General features: G+C 48.5%; 1 protein-coding gene across 1 annotated transcript in view; it reads left to right on the plus strand.

The window, feature by feature from the left end:
• The window catches only part of MYO1F (myosin IF), a 56448-nt gene that overhangs the window by 12037 nt on the left and 19310 nt on the right, over nt 1-25101 (plus strand). The window contains exons 2-16 of the mRNA XM_081846062.1: nt 851-988; nt 7071-7160; nt 7317-7411; nt 12578-12665; nt 13211-13300; nt 13634-13765; nt 14907-15041; nt 15627-15759; nt 17060-17256; nt 18916-18996; nt 20119-20205; nt 20764-20850; nt 21719-21886; nt 22511-22596; nt 24489-24570. Of these exons, the coding sequence (XP_081702188.1) occupies nt 851-988; nt 7071-7160; nt 7317-7411; nt 12578-12665; nt 13211-13300; nt 13634-13765; nt 14907-15041; nt 15627-15759; nt 17060-17256; nt 18916-18996; nt 20119-20205; nt 20764-20850; nt 21719-21886; nt 22511-22596; nt 24489-24570 (1689 nt within the window). The remainder of the gene's footprint in view (nt 1-850; nt 989-7070; nt 7161-7316; nt 7412-12577; nt 12666-13210; nt 13301-13633; nt 13766-14906; nt 15042-15626; nt 15760-17059; nt 17257-18915; nt 18997-20118; nt 20206-20763; nt 20851-21718; nt 21887-22510; nt 22597-24488; nt 24571-25101) is intronic.

Genomic DNA, 25101 nt, shown 5'->3' on the forward strand with positions numbered 1-25101 from the left:
CGGGAGGCCCCATTAGCTAAAGTGGTGCTTCAGGTTAAGAACAGTTTCAGGTTAAGAAAGGACCTCTGGAATGAATCAAGTACGTAATCAGAGGTACCACTGTATTGAAGCTGATGGCGTAAGAATTGGACGGTATTGTGCAGCAGAGGGAGAGAAAAGGGCTGGGAAGTCGGAAAAAGACAAACTTATTACGTATTGAAGTGTATGTTAAACTTTTGAGAATTTAATAAAAACTTGCTATGAAAAAATAAAATAGGGGTTAAGGAGTTTTCTCAGGGTTTGTGTGTGCCGTGTCCCGTTGGTGAAGTAGTGGAAATGCTCTGCCGGGGGGGGCGCGTTGTGTGCCAAAAATGGGGGGTCAAGAAGGGTCACTTGATGAGAGTAAGAAATGTCCTTATTTTCACCTGAGAGTATTTGGGGGGGGGTCTGTGATCGTGGGAGGGGAGTTGTTGCTTTGCTTTTGTTTTGTTTTTGCTTATTATGTATTTTATGTTCTCGTTTTGCGTTTTTGTGTTGCGGACCGCCCTGTGATATTCCAGTGAAGGATTTTTTTAAGGGTTAGAGGTTTTTAAGCAGAGGTTGGGTGGCATTACTGTCTGTCCTGGATCTTCAGCGGTGATTTCTGCATTGCGGGGGGTTGGGATGGATGACCTTCAGGGGTCCCCTTCCAATTCCATGATTCTACGATTCCATGGTAATAAATAACAAAATAGTTGAAACTGGGAGGGGGGGGGTTTGGAATCAGAGGCTGGATGAAAGTGTAAATGGACAGATCCATCCATCCGAACTCCAAATCCACTTCTGCCGGTCTGACTCAGCTTTCTTCTCTCTCTCTCTCAAATCTTTCCAGGGCAGCAAAGAGCGGTTCCATTGGCAAAGCCACAATGTCAAGCAGAGCGGGGTGGACGACATGGTCCTCCTCAGCAAGATCAACGAAGACGCCATCGTCGAAAATCTCAAGAAGCGGTTCATGGATGACTATATTTTCGTATCCTTTGCGTCCTTTCCTTCGTTCTTTCTTGCGTTCCCTTCTAGCCGTTTGGTGCCACATGCGCCCGCCGTGATCAGAGTCGGGGCATCTGACTGAGCCAAGTTTTCATTTCGGGCAGTGGATTAGAATCATAGAATTGTTGGGTTGCGAGGGACCCCCAAAGGTCATCCAGTCCAGCCCTTCAATGCAGTTGAAGCATCCGTGACAGAAGGCCACCCGACCTCTGCTTCAAAACCTCCAAGGAAGGAGAGTCAGCCACTTTCCATCCCACGGTCGAACAGCTCTTACAGTCAGAAAGTTCTACATGATGTTTAGTCACAATCACAATCGCTGGAAGTCATGGGTTCGAGTCCTGCTGTCCAGAGCGGGAGAAAGCAAGCTTGCTCCCTCTTCCATCTGGCAGCCCTTCAGATCTTTGAAGATGGCTCTCATATCTCCTCTTTTCCAGCTCCTTCAACCATCCCTCATCTGGTCTGGTTTCCAGACCCCTGATCATTTTGGACGCCCTCCTCTGCACACCTTCCAGCTTAGCTTGTCGACATCCTTCTTAAATTTATAGTTTTGCTCTCGCCTGTGCAGCTGTCCCCCTGTGTCACTTCCGTTCAGATGTCCCTGTGGTTTGTGGCCAAGTACGTTCCTCCCCCTGCTCTTCCTCTCCCGTCATCCTCTCCAAATTTGGCAGTCCCGGCAGAGCGCTGAAAGCCTCCTCTTCGCTCCACAAGCCCATTTCTCTGCCCATTTCCCAAATGTTCTGATGCTCCCATCGAGGGACTCTTTTCCCAGTGTGAGTTCCTGCATTGCGGGGGGGGGTTAGACTAGATGACCCTCGGGGGTCCCTTCCAACTCCACAGTTCTGCAAAATCCCCTGGTGCTGCTCTGAGAAGCAGGCTTCCCTAACTCCTGCAAGAAATGGGAAGATGCCTCTTTTAAAAAGAGGCATTCCGTCCCTAGATTTTCGTCCCATTTTGGGGGTCAGGAAGGAGTAAACCTGTAAAAAAAACACCAGATGTTGTTGGATTCCAACTCGAGGCAGCATGACAGTTGTTAGGGATGATGTAGGCTGAAGTCTGGCAACATCTGGAGGGGGAGATGCCCCCCGCCCCTGCCCCTGGTGGGTCTTCGTGGTCTGATCCAGCAGCTCTGTTTAATAAGCAAAATGGTTTAGATCAGGGCTCAGCAAACTTTTTCAGCAGGGTCCACTGTCCCTCAGACCTTGTGGGGGTTCGGACTATATTTTTTGGGGGGAATGAACGAATTCCTATGCCCCACAAATAACCCAAAGGTGCCTTTTAAATAAAAGCACACATTTTACTCATGTAAAAACACCAAGCAGGCCCCACAAATAACCCAGAGATGCATTTTAAATTAAAGGAAACATTCTACTCATGTAAAAACACACTGATTCCTGGACCGTCCATGGGCCGGATTGAGCAGGCGATTGGGCCGGATCCAGGCCCCGGGCCTTAGTTTGCCAACAGCAGTTCTCAACTTGTGGGTCCCCAGATGTTGTTGGACTACAACTCCCATCATCCCTGAGCTCTGGCCTTGCTAGCTAGACTGGGTTAGAATGAACCCATGGAGATGAGATCTACCGGCAGCTGTTAGCTAAGGAGGATAAATTGGGCCTTTCTGTTCAGGGGCAGTTATAGAATCAAAGAATCATAGAATGGTAGAGTTGAAAGGCAACCCCAGGGGTCATCCAGTCCAACCCCCTGCAATGTAGGAATCTTAGCTCAAGAACTCTTGGCAGATGGCCCTCCAACCTCTGTCTAAAAGCCTCCAAGGGAGGCCCCCACCTTCCATCCCACGGTCAAATAGCTCTTACTGATGTTGAGTCGGAATCCCCTTTATTGTCACTTGAGGCCATGGGTTCGAGTCCTACCCTCCAGAGCAGGAGAAAGCAAGGCGTTCCCTATTTCCGTGGGGCAGCTCTTGAGATATTGGAAGGCGGCTCTTCTGTCTCCTCTCAGCTCCCCTCTTTCAGCCTGTCTCAGAATGCCAGGTGATGTTGAACAAGAAAAAACAGGCCGTATGGCCAATGGATGATTATGGGGTTTGGGAATCCATAACCGCAGAAGGGCAATGACAAACCTAGACAGCATCTTAAAAAGCAGAGACATCACCTTGAAGACAAAGGTCCGTATAGTTAAAGCTATGGTTTCCCCTGTAGTGATATATGGAAGTGAGAACTGGACCATAAAGAAGGCTGATTGCCGAAGAATGGATGCTTTTGAATTCTGGTGCTGGAGGAGACTCTTGAGAGTCCCATGGACTGCAAGAAGATCCAACCTCTCCATTCTGAAGGAAATCAGCCCTGAGTGCTCACTGGAAGGACAGATCCTGACGCTGAGGCTCCAAGACTTTGGCCACCTCATGAGAAGAGAAGACTCCCTGGAAAAGACCCTGATGTTGGGAAAGATGGAGGGCACAAGGAGAAGGGGACGACAGAGGACGAGATGGTGGGACAGTGTTCTCGAAGCTATGAATATGAGTTTGACCAAACTGCGGGAGGCAGTGGAAGACAGGAGGGCCTGGCGTGCTCTGGTCCAGGGGGTCACAAAGATTGGGATACGACTAAACGACTAAACAACAACAACAAAGCGCATAAGGAGAGCCTGTTGGATGAGGCCAGTGATGCGTCTAGTCCAGGGCCTGTTCTCACAGCAACCAACGAGATGCCTATGGGAAGTCTGGAAGCAGGATCCGACCACAAGGGGAACTCTCTCCCGTCCTGGGGTTTCCATCAACTGGGATTCACAAGCATCACTTTCTCCAACTGTGGCTAATAGCCATCGAAAGCCTGTTCCTTCTCAATCCTACCCAAGTTGTTGTCTGTCCTTGTGCGAGGGAGTACAAAGAAGCTGTGGTCAGGCAACATCTGGGTTGCTTTTATTTTAATTTTGATAATGCGCTTTATGGGTTTTTTTAATTGTGATTTAATATTGTGAACCACCCTGAGACTTGTGGGTATAGGTGCTACACGATTACTACTACTACTATTACTACTATTACAGTGGTACCTCAGGTTACAGACGCTTCAGGTTACAGACGCTTTAGGTTACAGACTCCACTAACCCAGAAATAATACCTCGGGTTAAGAACTTTACTTCAGGATGAGAACAGAAATTGTGTGGCGGCAGTGGGAGGCCCCATTAGCTAAAGTGTGGCTTCAGGTTTAGCTTCAGGTTGAGAACGGACCTCCAGAACAAATTAAGTACTTAACCCAACGTACCACTGTAAATAGTATAATAATAATAATAATAATACAGTGGTACCTCGGGTTACAGATGCTTCAGGTTACAGACGCTTCAGGTTACAGACTCCGCTAACCCAGAAATAGTACCTCGGGTTAAGAACTTTACCTCAGGATGAGAACAGAAATCGTGCTCCAGCGGCAGCAGGGGGCCCCATTAGCTAAAGTGGTGCTTCAGGTGCTTCAGGTTAAGTACGGACCTCCAGAACCAATTAAGTTCTTAACCCGAGGTACCACTGTAATCTGAAGGTCCACAGAAGTTCTAAGAATTAGCATGCAATAGAGATGGAGATGGGCTTAGTCAAAGTCACGGGACTCTTTAGCTATGTGGGATAAATGCACACACACCGAAACTGAAAAGTTGTCTCGCTTTCATCTTCCTGCTTAAAAATAGCGCCGCCCACAGCAGCCGTTGTGAAAAGGACTTCCTTACTGTGGCCTGAGTCAGCCGGAATCGTCACAACCCACATAATCAGGTGCCCAGGGTGATGCTAAAAGGTCAGGTTCGCCCCCTGAGGGCTGGATCCGAACCTAAGGTCCGCCTCGGATGCTCCTGGACCATTCAGAGCAGAACCACAGATACTGCCTCTTGACGCTGCAAGTGCGGTTGCTGGGAGGGTGGGAGCCCGGGAGCCCAACAGTAGGTGGCGCCAGAGAGAACAGACGGCTGGTTCTAGCTTGCAGGACGACCGCGTTTGCAGGCGCAGCTGCACCTTCGGCCAGTTGTACATGCCATGGAGCCTTCGGGCCCATGGGGCACTGCCCCCCTCGCCTCGGTCAGCCATCACCCGGCCCTCACCTGCTTGCTATACTACTTACAACCAACCTGGGAGCTGAGCTTCTTGCAGAATTCAGCAAGGATCAACCCAAGTGTCCTGATTTTCCAGGAATGGTCCCGGATTTAAGCCACCCCCGGCTTCTGATTTCATAGAATCATACAATCGTAAAGTTGGAAGGGACCCCAAGGGTCATCTAGTCCAACCCCCTGCTATGCGTGAATCATAGATAAAGCATCCCTGACAGAGGGCCACCAAACCTCTGCTTATAAACGTCCCAAGAAGGAGACTCTGTCCCCTTCCATACAATGGCCAAACCGCTCTTACTGTCAGAATGTTCTTCCTGATTTTGAGTCAGAATCTCTTTTCTTGTGAAGTAAAACATTTAAAGTCTCATATAACTGCATATATAAACCACATGTCTGAAACCCCACAGAAAAAGTCCTGAAACCATTTTGTCCCTCCCAAATTGACCTCAAATATTTCTCTACAAGGTCAAGGAAAATGGAAAAGCCTCCCCATTGTCTTTTCCTTCACAAATCCTGCCTTAAGGGCATGTCTGTGTATGAATAGGGTGAGCCTGCGACCTGGCTCAGGAACTAAGTATTTGTCATTACAAAAGACTGGCCAGGCTCCCCAGGGTATCCAATCAAGTGACCATTAACAGGTAACCTGCCAGGCAGGAGGTAAATGCACTCAGATTTCTGCTGTAGACTGCCTTTTATGTGATGTAGGTATGATGTATCTGGAGGTGGTCTTGGACTTCAGGGCGGGCAATTTAAAATGTCTATATAAGGGTGGGCACACCTTTGTTCTGGGTCCTCCTCCTTTCCTGCGTGTGAGGGGAGCACCCTGTTGCAACAGATCAATAAAGATCAGGCTTACGAGCTGCTTTGCTTCTCAATATTCTCTGGTTGGCCTCTGTTCTTTTCTCCAACCAATGGAGAACCTGCAAAGGACTCTAGAAGGGCTCTTGTGTTCCCCATTAGGGAATAAGGGCAGATTTTCGTTTATTACACTTGTAACCTGAAGCCACTGGTTCGAGTCCTACCCTACCTAGCTGGAGAAAACAAGAAAGCCACATCTTCCAGAGGTTTGAGGTCCATGCTTGAATGCTGGTTTCTGAAGCTGCGGTGAGGAGGTGCATTTCAGCCAAAGTTACCTTTGTTGTTGTTTAATCGCTTAGTCGTGTCCGCCTCTTCGTGTCCCCCTGGACCAGAGCATGCCAGGCACTCCTGTCTTCCACTGCCTCCCGCAGTTTGGTCAAACTCATGCTGGTCGCTTCGAGAACACTGTCCCACCATCTCGTCCTCTGTCGTCCCCTTCTCCTTGTGCCCTCCATCTTTCCCAACATCAGGGTCTTTTCCAGGGAGTCTTCTCTTCTCATGAGGTGGCCAAAGTCTTGGAGCCTCAGCTTCAGGATCTGTCCTTCCAGTGAGCACTCAGGGCTGATTTCCTTCAGAATGGAGAGGTTTGATCTTCTTGCAGTCCATGGGACTCTCAAGAGTCTCCTCCAGCACCAGAATTCAAAAGCATCCATTCTTCAGCGATCAGCCTTCTTGATGGTCCAGCTCTCACTTCCATACATCACTACTGGGAAAACCAGAGCTTTTACTATACGGACCTTTGTCTTCAAGGTGATGTCTCTGCTTTTTAAGATGCTGTCCAGGTTTGTCATTGCTTTTCTCCCACGGAGCAGGCGTCTTTTAATTTCATGACTACTGTCACCATCTGCAGTGATCATGGAGCCCAAGAAAGTAAAATCTCTCACTGCCTCCATTTCTCCCCCTTCTATTTGCCAGGAGGTGATGGGACCAGTGGCCATGATCTTAGTTTTTTTGATGTTGAGCTTCAGACCGTATTTTGCGCTCTCCTCTTTCACCCTCATTAAAAGGTTCTTTAATTCCTCCTCAATTTCTGCCATCAAGGTTGTGTCATCTGCATATCTGAGGTTGTTGATATTTCTGTATAGGTTACCTATAGAGAGAGACAAAATATATGGAGACAGACAGACAGACAGACAGATTATTCCTTAACAGACGGCTCTCAGACCTATATTGGACCTGTCCTCATCTCTGTCAACCCCTTTAAGCAAATGCCCTATTTCACAGACCGGGAAGTGGAACTCTACCAAGGAGCAGTAAGGCACTGGAGTTGTGGGGCTGGGAGAAGGGGTCGGGGGGCTGCCAGTGGGCACCCCAATTTCTTAAGGTGGCCGAGCCCCTCCCTGCCCTCTGACACGGGTCTGGCTACAGCAGGAGCCCCGGATTCACGCCTCTCTGGTGTTCTGTCCTAGGCGCAGTACGAAAACCCGCCCCACATCTACGCCTTGACCGACAACATGTACCGAAACATGCTCATCGACGGGGAGAACCAGTGCGTCATCATCAGGTAAGGAGACAGAGGATAAAACAGAATGGAATCGCTATCCATACTAGAGAGGATTTGCAGCTGAAATTGACCGAACCTGCCAAATTGGCAAGTCCAACTAGTGAAATTAGGAGGCAGGATTGAAGGAGCATTGGAAAAGGTTGGTCTGCTATTTTTTTTTAAATATGCTTTTAAAAAAATATATTAAGTTTTACAATTTTATATTCATCACAATAACATTATGTCAAGAAGAAGAAAAAATACAATTCCCAACCCCCCAAAACTTCCCTCAACTTCCTCTTCTGGTTCTTTACACATTAACTTATCCTGCTTATTTTATTATTATTATTATTATTATTAATAATAATAATAATAATAATAATAAATTTTATTTATACCCCGCCCCCCCAGCCAGAGCCAGGCTCAGGGCGGCTAAAACCACTAAAATTACAGTAAAAACATAATAGGAAAAGAAAAAAAAACCAATTTAAAATACAGGTTAAAATGCCATTCAAAATGCAGCCTCATTTTAAAAGTAGCCCATAGATCAAGACCATAAGGGGAGGGAAACATAAGGGTCAGACTGAGTCCAAACCAAAGGCCAGGCGGAACAGCTCCGTCTTGCAGGCCCTGTGGAAAGATGTCAAGTCCTGCAATATTATACCTTACTATTGCATTCTTTAAGCTGAATATTGTTATATTCTTATCATTTTTACACCATGATTGTTTTCAACTTGCCTCTTACACTTTGTTATTTCCCTGTTATTACATCTTGATCTCTATGTTTGTTTTGTTAGGTGTGAGTGTCTGCTCAAACTGTGGCAGTGAGTCCACTTCTTTACAATGCTTCTGTAAATACAACACAAGTGGTTCCCAGTCTTTTTTAAAGTCTCTGTTGTCCTTATCTCTAAGTCTTCCAGTTAGCTTTGCCATTTCAGCATACGCCATCATTTTAAAAAATACTGTAAAATGCGTTGAGGCGCAAGTAGCCTTAGAGTAAGAACAGTAAGGTCTGTATTTGAAAATATTGTGGAGAAGAGAAGGCACAGAAGGACTGTAACATGCGGCATTATTTGAAAAATTAGGGAAAGCGTGGAGGAGGGCAGAGGGGAAGTCCACAGTGAATTGATTGTTAATTGGAAAAAGTTGTGTTAAGCTCTTTTGAAATACAGTCATACCTCAGGTTACAAACAGTTAGGGTTGCGCGATTTCGGGTTGTGCATCACGCCAAACCCGGAAGTACAGTGGTACCTCTGGTTGCGAATGGGATCCATTCCAGAGGCCCGTTCGCAACATGAAAAGAATGCAAGCCGCAGCAGCGCATCTGCACACGCACGGGTCGTGATTTGCCGCTTCTGCACATGCGCGTTATGTCATTTTTCACTTCTGCGCATGCGCGAGCGGCAAAACCCGGGACGTAACCTGAAAGAACATAACATGAAGCGGACGTAACATGAGGTACGACTGTACCGGAATGGGTTACTTCCAGGTTTTGGCGCTTGTTCATGCGCAGAAGTGCTAAATTGCGCTTTGCGCATGTGCAGAAGCACCGAATCGCTACCCGCGTGTGTGCATATGTGGCGTTGCTGGTTGCAAACTTTCTTCCCACACGGATCATGTTCGCAAACCAAGCGTCCACTGTATATAAATCATTATATATTGAATCACGATCCGGGTGCTTGGCAGCTGGGAAGCCTGGTGTCCTGGCAAGCTAGAGAGACCGTGGGGTTTAATCCCCACTCGGTCACTTGCCCACGCGTCACAGCCTCTCCCAGCATCAGGGCTTCCCTGGTTTGCTTCAGGGGATGTGGTAGTGGGAGAAAAAACTCCTCATGTTTTTATCCGCGATCTAATCTAACCACTGAAGACGGTTAGGAAACTCCAGCTAGCACAGGATTTGGGGTCCAGGTTGCTTATCGGGGCAAAACAGGTTGAGCATATTCTGCTCCAACTGCCAATTAGTTTCTGGGCCCAACCCAAAGTGCTGTTTTTGACCTGTAAAGCATGGGTAGGCAACCTAAGGCCCGGGGGCCGGATGCGGCCCAATCGCCTTCTCAGTCTGGCCTGCGGACGGTCCGGGAATCAGCGTGTTTTTACATGAGTGGAATGTGTGCTTTTATTCAAAATGCATCTCTGGGTTATTTGTGGGGCATAGGAATTCATTCATTCCCCCCCCAAAAAAAATATAATCCAGCCCCAAACAAGGTCTGAGGGACAGTGGACTGGCCCCCTACTGAAAAGGTTTGCTGACCCCTGCTCTAAAGCCTTAAACAGCTGAGGATTGCAATCCCTCCAGGACTGCCTCTCCCCATATAAACCGACCCAGACCCTGAGATCACCCTCTGAGGCCCTTTCTCGTGTGCTTCCTCCATGTGAGGTCCGGAGGGTGGCAACACAAGAACAGGACCTTTTCTGTGGTGGCTCCCCGTTTATGGAATGTTCTCCCAAGGGAGGCTCACCTGGCGCCTTCATTATTCTGTTCTGAAAAGAGGCATTCCCTGTTCCTGAATAGATGCGTTCTCCCGTCTCTTGCACGCCGTAGATTTTGCATCTTCTTAGCTCAGGGAACATCTGTGTATAATGAAGGCGTCAGGCGAACCTTCCTGAGGAGAGTTTTCCACAATTGAGGAGCCACCAGAGGAAAGGCCCCGTTCTCGTGTTTCCTCCCTCTGGACCTCTCGAGGAGGAGGCCCATGAAGGAGGGCCTCAGAAGATGATCTCAGGGTCTGAGTCAGTTCATATGGAGAGAGGCAGTCCTTGAGATATTGCAGCCCTGAGCCGTTTAAGGTTTTATAGGTCAGAACACCCAACATCTTTGATTATGAACCACCTGGGAGTGATATCTGGAGGGCCACAGTTTCCTCATCCCAGCTCTGGCAGATAGAAGGAGGACTCCTGACTTCCTGAGCCTCTTTTTAATAAATATAAAAAATGGTCATCTCAGTGGCATAGTTCTGCCCAGTCTATCAACCTTCTCTGAATTCAAATGGGTGTCTCATTCCAATGGCAAGAAAGAGAAACCCAGCAATCAGGAGACCACTTCAGCTCCCCCCTGATGAAACATCTGTGGACCATCTGGGATGATTGAGCAACTCAAAACTCAGCATGAAGGTTACGCAGACACTAACATACAAACATACACACTTCTTCCTCTAGCAGAAGTTCTGCTGTTGCCCTTCAAGCAGAACTCCTGGGGCAGGCGTGGGGTTTTTTTTTACCACAGCTGCAGTGACTTAGGAAGAGGCCTGTTGTTAAAGGAAAAGGAAAAGGAAAATATATATACTGTATAAATTTAGGGCTTGGGGGTTTTGTTTGTTTTTCCCCTGATGAGATCATTGCAACAGATTTGTTGCAAAATGTTGAGCAACTTCCCCATTGAAGTCTGCGGCGTTCTAGCAGAAAGTTTGCATTGCAAGCCAAGTTTCATGCGGCAAAGGGGTGTTTCCCATAATAACCAAAGAGGGCATCCTGGGGTCCCCTTAACTTTGGTGCTTTCCCAAACCCTGGGCTTTGAGGGGAGCCAGTGGGTCTCAAACCCTCAGCAAGTTAGGGGCTTCCCCTCCAGGTAAAGACAGACTCCGGCGGACAAAATGGACGAAACCAAGACTGGGCCCCATGGTCAAGAAGGCGGTTTCTGCCCGTGCTGTAGAGGGAAGTGTAATAAACGAAAATCTGCCCTTATTCCCTTATGGGGGACACAAGAGCCCTTCTAGAGTCCTTTGCAGGTTCTCCATTGGTCAGAGAAAATAGCAGAGGCCAACCAGAGAATATTGAGAAGCAAAGCAGCTAGTAAGCCTGATCTTTATTGAACTGTTGCAACAGGGTGCTCCCCTCACATGCAGGAAAAGAGGAGGACCCCGAACAAAGGTGTGCCTGCCCTTATATAGACATTTTAAATTGCCCGCCCTGGAGTCCAAGACCACCCCCATATACATCATACCTACATCACAGAAAGGGTGGTCTACAACAGAAATCTGAGTGCTTTCTTCACCTCCTGTCTGGCAGGTTACCTGTTAATGGTCACTTGATTGGATACCCTGGGGAGCCTGGCCAGTCTTTTGTAATGATAAATACTTAGTTCCTGAGCCAGGTCACAGGCTCACCCTATTCATACACAGACATACTCTTAAGACAGGAATTGTGAAGGAAAAGACAATGGGGAGGCTTTTCCATTTGACATTGCAGAGAAAACATTTGGTCAGTTTGGGAGTCAATATTGGTTCCAGGGCTGTTTTCCTGTGCTGCTTCAGACATGTGGTTTATATATTTATGTACGTGTTTGCTTGGCACATTTATGAACATTTATTATATATATAAGACCTTAATTTTTTTATTTCAAAAGTGAGGGACTGGTGGGGCTTGTCTCCTATCTAGGAGAAGGAAAACGGGGATCTCAAATCTCTGCTGCCTTACAGGATATATTTGGGAGACGAAAGGGCTCAGGAGTAAACCCTACTCAAATCCAGAGCGAAGTCCCTAAGGCGGGCAGGGCCGTGTTAAGCATATCCGGCGCCGTGGTGCAAAGCTCCCTACGTTTCCCAGAATTTTTTAGGGAGGATGGGGCTGCCAGTGGGGCTGGAGGATGTGGGCAGCGGCTGGAGGGCGGCTCCTCCGGCAGGGAAGAGGCGGAGGCTGGACGTGGCGCCTCCCAGCTCAGCTGGCCGCTTTGTGCCGTGGTGGCCATGGCAGGCAGAGGCTCCGGGCACGGCGCTGCTTCAGTGCGGCATGGCAGAGGTGGGCAAGGGCGGCGAGCTGATGCCAGGAGGTGCCACCTCCAGCCTCCGCCTCTTCCCTGGCGCCCTCCAGAACTTGGTGCCCTGGCGCCCCGCACCACTAGCCTCTATGGGTAAGACGGCCCTGGCGGTTGGATGGCGCCTTGCATGCCTCCTTCCAGCAACTCCTGCAGCCAAGATGGTGCCAAAGGTCTTGTTCTGCTTTCCTTTGGACGCCAGCAAGGCTGAGAGGTGGGTCTTGCCCTCTGGGCAGCCCAAGACCTCCAGACGCACTGACCAGGCTTGGGCCCCAGGGAGGTCATTTCTGAGCCACTCACGCAGCGGTTTGACTTCACCCCCCAAAGCACACTGTCTCTCGAGACAGACAGCAGTCAACAAGGCTGAACTAGGTAGGCCATGTTGGTCTGACTCTGTATATAAGGCAGCTTCTGACATTTTGACGTGTGTGTTTCAGCGGCGAGAGTGGTGCAGGGAAGACGGTGGCCGCCAAATACATTATGGGGTACATTTCCAAAGTTTCCGGAGGTGGCGAAAAGGTGCAGGTAGGTCATTTCGCCCTTTGACCCTATCCCAAGTCAGTTCTGAAGTCTTGCTTCCTGTCCCATGGGCTAGGTCTGGGCTCCACATTTGGCTAGATGATTCGGGCTGATTTAGGATCTGGCTGTGGGTTGAAACAGGTTAAAAGCAGCCTTAGATCGCCCCTGCTCAAGTCCAGCCGTCTCTGGAGCAATCTGGGGCTGTTAGATGGGTCAGAGGGGCTGCCAGGTCTGGCGTGCTCCCTGTGGGGAAGCTGCTGGGGATGCAGTGCCCTGCAGGATCGAACCCTTTGCTCACCAGCCGGCAAGGCTAACGAAACACAAATAAATAATAAAACCTGAACTGAACATTCGCCTTGCCCCTGAATTGGTACAGGTCAGGTTGGGGGTTCCCCAGGTCAGGATCTTGGGTTGAATTCAGAGTTATTTACTCTGCAAAAGGAGGAGAAAACTAGATTCAGAAATGCTGTGAGGGTTTAGGGCATCTCAGTTCCATTTTGCCTTGCTCTCTCTTGCTCAGTTCCACTGATGTTGGTTTCTCTTCCTAACAGCACATTAAAGATATCATTCTCCAGTCCAACCCGCTGCTGGAAGCATTTGGCAATGCCAAGACTGTCCGGAACAACAACTCCAGTCGATTTGTAAGTCTCTGCAGGGTTGTTGTTTGGGGAGCGAAGACTTGGAGCCTCCAGCTTTGGTTGCTGCTGCTGACAATAGGGCAGGATGGGGGACCTCAAGGCAGGGGACCAAATGCAGCCAAAATACATGCTGGGGGGGGGGGGTTAGTTGAGATTCCTACACTGAAAAACTGGATTTGCAAAATGACCTGCTGTGGGTTGTCTCCTGCTAAATTCTACTCCGAGAGCACTTGAAACAAATGGGCCTTGGTGACTCATGCCCATTGGTTTCAGTGGGGCTACTCTGAGTAGGGCGAACATTCAGTATGAGCCTGTGTCTCCGTCTCGCCCTGCCAGGGGAAGTACTTTGAGATCCAGTTCAGTCGTGGAGGGGAGCCCGATGGAGGGAAGATCTCCAACTTCCTGCTGGAAAAATCCCGTGTGGTGAGCCAGAACGAAAGCGAGAGGAACTTCCATATCTATTACCAGGTAGGAGCTGATGAAGCAGGGCTGGGTCAGCAAGTGTCTAGATGGGCATCTGCCTGAGATGCACATCTAATGTATTGTTGCTTGCTTGCCTGCCTGCTGTTCTGCAACCATGCTGGAGTGGCCGTGGCCACCTACAGGTGGCTATGTGAAGTACAGCATGGTGACAGCCTTGCAATTTTATTGTAAGGTAAGAAATTAAATAAAATTGACGGATTTAATAAGGCATAAGTAAAAAATAATAATTCAGAAACAATGGAAATGTTTAAATGATTATTTATACAAGCAGGGCTCAAATACGAAAGTTTGGCTATGTCTAGACTAACCATGTGAGGAATACAAAGAATATTAAGATTTGATGGATTATGAAAGAATGTGAGGAAGGGAAATGACTGAAGAACAGATGTAAATGTAAGACAACTAAGAGAAATGTGGCGAATGCGGTGGAAGTCTTTTATAATATTTTAACTAAGATTTATATATTGCAGTATTTGAAGCAAGAATTTGGTAATATTTCAGGTTATGAAAAGTATTTTTTCTTTTTTTTCTTTATATCTTTTATTTTTCCTTTTCTTTCTTTTTATTTTTATTTTCATTTTGGAAATTATGTATATAATTGTGTTTACAATGTTATGTACTGTTCTTTGTTTTTCTTCATTTAATTTATATATATATATATATATATATATATATATATATACCTTCCAGTAGCACCTTAGAGACGAACTAAGTTTGTTATTGGTATGAGCTTTCGTGTGCATGCACACTTCTTCAGATACCACACGAAAACTCAAATATGGTCTCTAAGGTGCTACTGGAAGGATTTTTTTTATTTTGTTTCGACTACAGCAGACCAACACGGCTACCTACCTGTAACTACTGAGAAATTAAATAAAAGTGCTTTTGCAAAGAGGCACAGGGATGAGCTCACAACATGCCCCACTATGCACTGACTGCCCAGCCAGAAGTAGGCATGGTCAAGCACTTTTCCATGCCCAAGATCTGTTAAAAGTGCAACTTCCAAACCTTGAGCATTATACCAGACACAAAGAATATTGCCTCTTCCATACATTCTCTCACAGCAGAAATCTTTGGTAGTCTTGCCATTTGTGTTTGTGTTGCATATTTTTTCTCGTTTTTTCAGCTCATCGAGGGGGCCTCCCAAGACCAGAAGCACAATTTGGGGATCATGAGCCCAGATTACTACTACTACCTGTCCCAGTCAGAAACGTACAAAGTGGACGGAACGGACGACCGGAGCGAATTCCACGAGACAATGGTGTGGTCATATTTTTCCCTTCGCATCCCGAATCATCAAAACCCTGCCATTTATTAATTTAGGGGTCCCCCGTTCCCAAATCTGTAACACCCTTATATTCTCTCCCTGCCTCTCTATCAGCTCCAATGGGCACCAGCAACCACTGGCTGTTGGGGATGTGGGTGGCACTGTGGGTCTAGGACTTGCCAATCAGAAGGCTGGTGGTTCGAATCCCCACAACGGGGTGAGCTCCCGTTGCTCGGTCCCTGCTCCTGCCAACCTAGCAGTTCGAAAGCACATTGGTGCAAGTAGATAAATAGGTACTGCTCCGGTGGGAAGGTAAACGACATTTCCGTGTGCTGCTCTGGTTCTCCAGAAGTGGCTTAGTCCTGCTGGCCACATAACCCAGAAGCTGGACACCGGCTCCCTCGGCCAATAAAGCGAGATGAGCGCCGCAACCCGAGAGTTGGTCACGACTGGACCTAATGGTTAGGGGTCCCTTTACCTTTTTCACCAGTCAGCTATAACATGGACTTACTTCCTCTCTCTCTCTCTCTCTCTCTCTCTCTCTCTCTCTTTCCTGGGATTCCCCCCACGCTACCCAAGAATGCCATGGACGTCATCGGGATCTCTGGCCAAGACAAGCAGCTCATCCTACAGATCACAGCTGGCATCCTTCACCTCGGCAACATCGGATTCCAGGAGCAGGGCAACTACGCCCAGGTGGAGAGCCCAGATTGTGAGTCGCTTGCCAACCTGCATTGCAGGGGGGCTGGACTAGATGGCCCTTGGGGTCCCCTCCAATGCTACAATTCTACGACCCTATGAAATATTGCTCCAAATGAAGTGGTGCAAAAGGCCTGGGGAACCTCAAGCCCGGGGGGGGGGGAGAAAACATGGCCTTTAGGGACTCCATGGCCACGCCCCTTTTATCTAAGCCACGCCCCTCACCAGCCCTGCTTCACAGCTGGAGAGTAGGGAGAGAGAGAGAGAGAGTGTGTGTGTGTGTGTAAGAAACTTGCCCTAGGGAGTAGGATGTTTTTTTCTCGTGCAAAGTGTCCTTCAAGAGGTATAGGAGATAAATGTTTTAAGTAGATAGATACAGCAGGGGTCAGCAAACTTTTCCAGCCGTGGGCCAGTCCACTGTTCCTCAGACCTTGTGGGGGGCCGGAATATATTCAGGAAAAAAATAATGAACAAATTCCTATGCCCCACAAATAACCCAGAGATGCATTTTAAATAACACATTCTACTCATGTAAAAACACGCTGATTCCCGGACTGTCTGCGGGCCGGATTTAGAAGGTGAGTGGGCCGGATCCGGCCCTTGGGCCTTAGTTTGCCTACCCATGTCCTAGAGCAAAATATACATCAGTATGACCCCCCAAAAAGACCATAAAACCTTCATTCCCTCCCCCCTTTAATCATAGATATGAGGCATCCTTAAGACATAACTGGAATTTTAATTACAGTAAAAATCAGGAACCGGAACGGCTTCTGTCAATCTGGGAGTGTCCCACGAGCCCCGCTGGCTGCTTACCTGTGTCTTGCGAATGGCAGGGGCTGCTTAAAATGGCGGCCGCTGAAGCCCTGCTGCTGCTGCTGCTGCTGGCACCATCAAAGCCCAGCCCCTCCTTTCCTCCTTTAGGCAGGGCAGGGAGAAGCCGGGAGGAGGGAGGGAGGAGGCGCAACCAGCACCGCCATGGAAGGGAGAGAGAGGGAGAGGGAAGGAGCGTGCGCGCTGGCGATCCATGCAGCGATTCCTGGACCATCTGCGGGCCGGATCCAGAAGGCAATTGGGCCTGATCTGGCCCGCAGACCTTAGTTTGCCTACCCATGGGTTAGGCTGAGGGAAGATGTCAACCGACCACAAGTTTGTCAGGCAATCTTTGTGGCCCAAGCAAGGGAGTGCGAACCGAACTACCCTACAAGGTTGTTGTGAAGATCATTCCATAGCCCCGAAGTTCAGGGTTATGCAGTGGCCGTGAGTTCCACAGGCCTCTCTAGAGATGCTCAACTGCCTCTCCCTCCCAACCCCAGTGCTGGCCTTTCCTGCCTACCTCCTGGGGATCGACAAGAACCGGCTCAACGACAAGCTGACCAGCCGGAAAATGGACAGCAAGTGGGGGAACCGGAAGGAGTCAATCAACGTGACCCTCAATGTCGAGCAAGCTTCCTATACCCGCGACGCCCTGGCCAAGGGGCTGTACTCCCGAGTCTTTGACTTCCTTGTAGAGGTGAGGACTGGCCTCATCCTGGTCCAGGGTGTTAGGGGAGGCTGGGGCCACTGGGGCAACAGGGAGTCTTGTCTATGGCTTCCAGCTCTGTGGTTCTTTGGATCCCCAAAGTGTTGGGACAAGATGGCAGCCCCTTCATAGCTACCAACTCGATGGTTCTTTCAATAATAATAATAATAATAATAATAATAATAATTTATTATTTGTACCCCGCCCATCTGGCTGAGTTTCCCCAGCCACTCTGGGCGGCTTCCAACAAAGATTAAAAATACATTAAAATGTCACACATTAAAAACTTCCCTGAACAGGGCTGCCTTCAGATGTCTTCTAAATGTCAGGTAGTTGTTATGCTCTTTGACATCTGCTGGAAGGGCATTCTACAGGGAGGGTGCCACTACCGAGAAGGCCCTCTGCCTGGTTCCCTGTAACCTCACTTCTCACAATGAGGGAACTGCCAGAAGGCCCTCGGAGCTGGACCTCAGCGTCCGGGCAGAACGATGGGGGATGGAGACACTCCTTAAGATATACTGGGCCAAGGCCGTTTAGGACTTTTAAAGTCAGCACCAACACTTTGAATTGTGCCTGGAAACGTACTGGGAGCCAGTATAGGTCTTTCAAGACTGGTGTTATGTGGTCTTGGCAGCCGCTCCCCGTCACCAGTCTAGCTGCTGCATTCTGGATTAGTTGTAGTTTCCGGGTCACCTTCAAAGGTAGCCCCACGTAGAGCGCATGGCAGTAGTCCAAGCGGGAGATAACTAGAGCATGCACCAATCTGGCGATCCAGTCTGTGGGCAGGGAGGGTCTCATCCTGCGTACCAGATGGAGCTGGTAAACAGCTGCCCTGGACACAGAATTGACCTGCACCTCCATGGACAGCTGTGAGTCCAAAATGACTCCCAGGCTGCACACCTGATCCTTCAGGGGCACAGTGACCCCATTCAGAACCAGGGAGTCCCCCACACCTGCCCGCCCCCTGTCCCCCAAGAACAGCACTTCTGTCTTGTCAGGATTCAACCTCAATCCATTAGCCGCCATAATCAAATATGGAAGGGTGAGACTAGTCTTCTCTCTTCTGACTCTATGGTACCTTGGAAAGCAAATATGGAAGTGTGAGGGTGGGCCATTCCTCACTTCCAGTTCTATGGTTCCTTCAAAATCATTAATGGAAGGATGAGACTTGTTTGGAGAGCAGCCTGTTTCTTGCTTCCAACTCAGTCGTTCTTTGAACACCAAATATGGATGGGAGGAATAGCCTGAGAGTGTTGGAACAAGATGGCGGCCCATTTCTTCCTTCCAGCTGTATGATCCTTTAAAAACCGAACATAGAAAGACGAGAGCCGCCTGTTTGTTGCTTCCAGCTCTATGGTTCTTTGAAATAGAGGGGTGGGGGGACTATTCGGCAGGATCCACCATTGGTCCTACACGAGACCCCTTGAAATCCATGGAAAGGGTTTACTTGGGCACATTAAGTCCAGTGGGTTTACTCTGAGTGGAACTTAGCTGGAAGCAACCCTTTGCCTTTAGGATTAGCGGGTTTGGACAAGATGGCAGCCTGCTTTGCTGCCGGTTCCTCGGTTGTCCGCTCTGCATTTGTGCAACCTTCTTGTCATCCTTCCGCCATGTTTGGATGGTAACCAATCCTCTCTCCTTTGCCTCAAGTCCATCAACAGAGCCATTCAGAAGCCGCACGAGGAATACAGCGTTGGCGTTCTGGACATTTATGGCTTTGAAATATTCCAGGTAGGTGTCTTTGTTCAGAGCAGCCCCTCTCAAGGCCCTGCTCCACACCTCCTTGAGCCTTTTCACCTGGCTGAAAATGGGTCCTTGAACTCTGATAATGCCTCTCGCTTGCTGGGATGAAGGGTCAAGAGTGGTGTTTCTGTGTGGGGGTGCAGGAGAGAAATTTGCATGCACTGCCCCGCCCACTTTCACCTCTGGCCCCGCCCACCACTGCCATATGGCCCCCAGAAGCTTCACCCAAGGGGAACACAGATCTCACTTTGAAAAACCACCCCAGGTTTAGAAGATAGGTGCGGGGGTTTAATTCTCTTGCCGTCTCCAGAAACCACAATACACCGATCGCCACAGTTTGCAACCTGAACTGGGCATGTCTCTGTTCCCTGTGATATTATTATTATTAATAATAATAATAATAATAATAATAATAATAATATTTATTTATATCCCGCCCTCTGCAGCCAAAGCAGGGCTCAGAGCGGCTAACAACAATAAAAGTAACACAGCATTCTAAATTCAATTCATTCTAAAATCAATTCAAATCAAATTAATGGCAACCACTGGGCTAGAGTTCTGTGAGGATTACCAAAGGAGGGAGTCAGGCTGTGCCTTGGCCAAAGGCCTGGTGGAACAGCTCTGTCTTGCAGGCCCTGTGGAAAGATGTCAAGTCCTGCAGGGCCCTAGTCTCTTGTGACAGAGCGTTCCACCAAGTCGGGGCCAGTACTGAAAAGGCCCTGGCTCTGGTTGAGGCCAGCCTAACCTCCCTGTGGCCCGGGACCTCCCAGATGTTTTTGTTTGAAGACTGTAAGGTCCTCTGTGGGACACCCCAGGAGAGGCGGTCCCGTAGGTCCGAGGGTCCTAGGTCGTAGAGGGATATAAAGGTTAAAACCAGCACCTTGAACCTGATCCTGTACTCCACCGGGAGCCAGTGCAGCTGGTAGAGCACCGGGTGAATGTGATCCCACGGCTCTGCACCTGCTGGAGTTTCTGGGTCAGTCTCAAGGGCAGCCCCACGTAGAGCGAGTTACAATAATCCAGTCTGGAGGTGACCGTCGTGTGGATTACAGTGGCTAGGTCAGGGCGAGAGAGGTAATGTCTTTTAATCTCTCTCTCTCCTCCCATCAGAGAAATGGCTTTGAGCAATTCTGCATCAACTTTGTGAATGAAAAGCTGCAGCAAATCTTCATCGAGCTGACCCTGAAAGCAGAGCAGGTGAGGTCTACGCCAGGGCTCCGGAGGGCGACTGCAACACTCCAGACCACTTTATATGGCCCCCAATATTCTTCCCTTGTATTTTCTTCTGGCTCTTCCCACCTGCAATAGACAAGTCATTAAACATTTAAACGCCTTTAACCGGTTTGTTGCTGATATCTATGCATGCCACCTTGAATGTATTTTAATATAGAAATGCAGAGTCTAAATGTAATGAACAAATATACCCTGCTGGCTTGCCTGCCCAATATTCTGCTGTAATGCTGGAGCTACAGCAGCCATCAACTGCACAATGATGACAGCCTTACAACTGTATTATATAGCAAGAAAAAAACCTGGAGTTTGGAAAGGGTTTCCTCCCCCACCCCCTTTCAAGGTGAAAAGAGGGGGTTTTCTAAAAACAAAATCAGCAAGTGTGCCCATCTAAGTCACTTGACAGACGGCCTCCCCACACATCAATCAGGGTGACATCAAGAGTTAACTCCTCAATTTTTGATATGTTGTGGTTTCTTTGAAAATAAAAAACCTCGCATTTCCAGCTCGGTCTCTTTGCCTTAGGAAGAGTATGTGCAGGAAGGGATCAAATGGACCCCAATTGAATATTTCAACAACAAAGTGGTGTGTGACCTCATCGAAAACAAGCTGGTAAGAGAACCTCCCCCCGCCCAAAGTCCCCTTTTACAAAACAAAAGGTGTAAAGGAATGGTTGAGCATAGACTACTATACCCTGTACATTTAAATCACATGACTTCCTCCGAAAAAATAACCCTGGGAACTGTAGTTCACCCCTCAGAGAGCTATGATTCCCAGCACCCTGAACCAACGACATTTCCCATGGTTCTTTGCCATTCATGGGCTTGTGATGGGTGGTGTGTACATAGCTGTACTCAGAGGAAGCCCGTTCAGACTTAAGGACATGCATGCCTAAATTCCATTCATTTTAACACGCCTATTCCAAGTAGAATTTAATTGGGTGCGACCCAAAATGTGTGCATAGAGTGTCAGGAGTTCAGCCTACACTCGAGTAGGACCCTGGCAGAAACAGGCACATTCTCTCCCTCCTGGTCGATCGTTCGGGAGCTTCAAAAGCTTTCTTCAGCCCGAACATCACAGTGACCAATGCGAACCAACACTGGCACACTTAGGGATCTGCAGAGTTTGTGCATCATGCGTGACAGACCTCAGCAACTCAGCATTTTGGCTAATCTACTTTATTTACATATAAACACACACGGAGCACGGCAACATGGCTCTCTCTCTCTCTAGCATCAGACAGCAAAGAGAGAAAAAACAAAGGACAATAGTCCCACTTCACGGAACACAAGAACACAAACATCCTGTCTCCGTCACTTCCCACTCTGTGGAGTCAAAACATACACCGTCATGTGATAGACAACAATCCCATGACTGCAACCAGGGAGCAGGAATTCTAACATAGAGAACAGGCTGAATGCCAGCAAGGCTGAATCAGGACGTAATTAGCCCCCCTCCGCTCTTTTCTTTCAACTCCCAGAATCCTCCTGGCATCATGAGCGTCTTGGACGACGTCTGTGCCACTGTGTACGCCAAGGGCGACGGAGCTGACCAGACACTCCTTCAGAAGCTGCAGTCAGCTGTGGGGAACCACGAACATTTCAATGGGTCCAATATGGGATTCATCATCCACCATTACGCTGGCAAGGTCTCTGGAGCTCTGTGGGGCACTATTCTTATCAACATCAGTGGTTCCCAATTAGCTAATTTGCTATCCTCATACAGTGGTGCCTCGCAAGACGAAATTAATCCGTTCTGTGAGTCTATTCGTATAGCGGTTTTTTCGTCTTGCGAAGCAAGCCCATTGACAGCTTAGCGGATTAGCGCTATTAGTGGTTTAGTGGCTTTTAGCGGCTTTTAGCAGCTCATCAGCTTAGCGGATCAGCTGATAAGTGGCTCAGCTGCTTAGAAAAAGGGGGAAAGGGGGGGAACCCGCAGGAACTCGCAAGACATTTTCGTCTTGCGAAGCAAGCCCATAGGAAATTCGTTTTGCGAAGCGCCTCCAAAACGGAAAACCCTTTCGTCTAGCAGGTTTTCTGTCTTGCAAGGCGTTCGTCTTGCGGGGCACCACTGTATTATTTTGCTTTGAAAGCCCATTTTTAAATAAAACTCTTGTGGATCCTTCCCCCCTTCATTTCATTTCTGCACATGCGGCAGCCGCTGGGGATTCTCTGTTTGTGACTCCTGCATTGCAGGGGGTTAGTCTGGATGACCCTTGGGGGACCCCTCTTCCAACTCTGCCGTCCTAAGATTCCATGGCGCTCGTTTCCAGGTCTCCTACGACGTGAGCGGCTTCTGCGAACGCAACCGGGACGTGCTCTTCACAGACTTGATCGAGTTGATGCAAAGCAGCGAATTGTGAGTTGCCAGGATCCCTGCGGTTGTGAGTTTCCCCGGAAACATCTGGCGGTTAGAAACAGGCTCTGCGAATTTGCTAGATCCAGGATGGGAAACCAGCAACACTTCTGGGAGGTGAAATTCAGTGGCTTCTGGAGTGGCTGCTGGTTCCCCTATCCTTAACAGAATAAGATTCAGTCCCTGCAATATGCAAGACATGGAGAGACACGTCTGTTTAGAAGAGGCACTCAGTCCTGAACTACATAGAGATTATCTGTTCAGAAGAGGCATTCTCTCCTCAGATGTGAGTGAGTCCAGGGCAGCTGTTTATCACCTCCATCTGGTATGCAGGATGAGACCCCCCCTGCCCGCAGACTGTCTGGCCAGAGTGGTGCATGCTCTGGTTATCTCCTGCTTGGACTACTGTCATGCGCTCTATGTGGGGCTACCTTTGAAGGTGACCTGGAAACTACAACTAATCCAGAATGTGGCAGCTAGACTGGTGACTGGGAGTGGCTGCCGAGGCCACATAACACCGGTCCTGAAAGACCTACATTGGCTCCCAGTACGTTTCCGAGCACAATTCAAAGTGTTGGTGCTGACCTTGAAAGCCCTAAACAGCCTCGGTCCAGTATACCTGAAGGAGCGTCTCCACCCCCATCATTCTGCCCGGACGCTGAGGTCCAGCGCCAAGGGCCTTCTGGTGGTTCCCTCCTTGCAAGAGGTGAGGTCACAGGGAATCAGGCAGAGGGCCTTCTCGGTGGTGGCGCCCGCCCTGTGGAACAACGCCCTCCCACCAGATGTCAAAGAGAAAAACAACTATCTGACTTTTAGAAGACATCTGAAGGCAGCCCTGTTTAGGGAAGCTTTTAATGTTTAATAGGTTATTGTATTTTAGTGTTCTGTTGGAAGCTGCCCAGAATGGCTGGGGAAACCCAGCCAGATGGGCGGGGTATAAATAAATTATTATTATTATTATTATTATTATTATTATTATTATTATTATTATTTACAGATAGGTAGCCGTGTTGGTCTGCCATAGTCAAAACAAAAAAAAATCCTTCCAGTAGCACCTTAAAGACCAACTAAGTCAGAACTGACTTAGTTGGTCTTTAAGGTGCTACTGGAAGGAATTTTTTTTTGTTTTTATTATTATTTAGAATAGTTAATCCCACCACAACCACCTGGGGGCAGTACCACCCACTTTGCGAACCACTGCTCTAACCACTACACCACACTGGCTATTCCCAGGGTCAAGGACAAGCAGGGTGGAGGGGACGTGGGGTGGACAAAAAGATTTAAGAATTAACCAGCTGTCCTGAGTCGTGTTGACAACAGGGGAAAGTTTGAGGAAGGTAGACCCTACCTGGAAAAGGAGGTTCTCCTGCCCATCTATTCAACCTTTAGAGAAAACATCTGAAACCAGCCCTCCATTGGGAAGCTTTTTAAGGTTTAAGGTTTTATTATGTTTTCATATATGTTGGAAGCCACCCAGAGTGGCTGGGGTAGCCCAGTCAGATGGGTGGGGTATGAATAATGATAATTATTATTAACAACAACAACAACAACTATTATTAGTATTATTGCCGGATCCCTCTGTTTGGTCAATGAAAGGGGGCAGAGAAAAAGCAGGCGAGGGTGGATTGGCTTTGGGGCTATGTGTGTACTCTCACACTCTCACCCAGCTTCTGCCTTAAAAATGGAGCATGAAGTTACTAGACCTCATGAGTGTGCTTGGGAAAGTGCATGGCACTGATTAATAATAATAATAATAATAATAATAATAATAATAATAATAACCAACTCCCTTGGTCTGACTGCCTTATCTGCTACCTCAGTTCTCTCTTTCGGGGAATGTGGGGTGGGGTTTATTGGCTTGACATAACCAGACCCCCAAACCTTTCACCTCCCAGTGGGTTCATCCGAGGACTCTTCCCAGAAAAACTTGACGCGGATAAGAAAGGGAGACCCACCACAGCGGGATCCAAAATTAAGGTGAGTCTTTGTTTGGCTTGATCTGTTTCATAGCTGAAGCTAGGAAGCATTTGCGTAGGATAAAACTATCCGTGTATTATGAAGTCCAGAATCGGAGACAGAAGCAGGAGAGGAGGAAGACCAAGAGACAGAGAAGAAGTCCGTCTGGTGAAGAGTCATGGATTTCTCCCCCTCCTGCTGCAGCAAATTCCCCTCCCTCTGGTCTCCCAGAACCAGGAGAGGCATGAAAGGGGCGGAGGAGAGGTTGGCTGCATGCAGGCATAGTCTCCGATTGCTTGGGGGAAGTCCCGGACAGAAGGGGTCTTAGATGGTTGTGGGGAGGCAGGGACCCTCAAGACCCACTGAAGAAGAGTTGCTGTGCTCATTAGGCCTGGTGCTGCTGTGCAGATCCTGCTTTTCCTAATAAAGAGTTAACTCTGCTTGCTTCCTGCGATTGACTGCCGGCTCATTCCTGTCATTTGCACCCTGGGCTGGGTAACACCAAAAAACCTGTGTCTTCTGCTGTCCATCAGGCAATGGCTTTTCCCACCT

Source organism: Podarcis erhardii (assembly GCF_964252035.2).
Source record: "Podarcis erhardii genome assembly, chromosome: 18".
Lineage (NCBI taxonomy): Eukaryota > Metazoa > Chordata > Lepidosauria > Squamata > Lacertidae > Podarcis > Podarcis erhardii.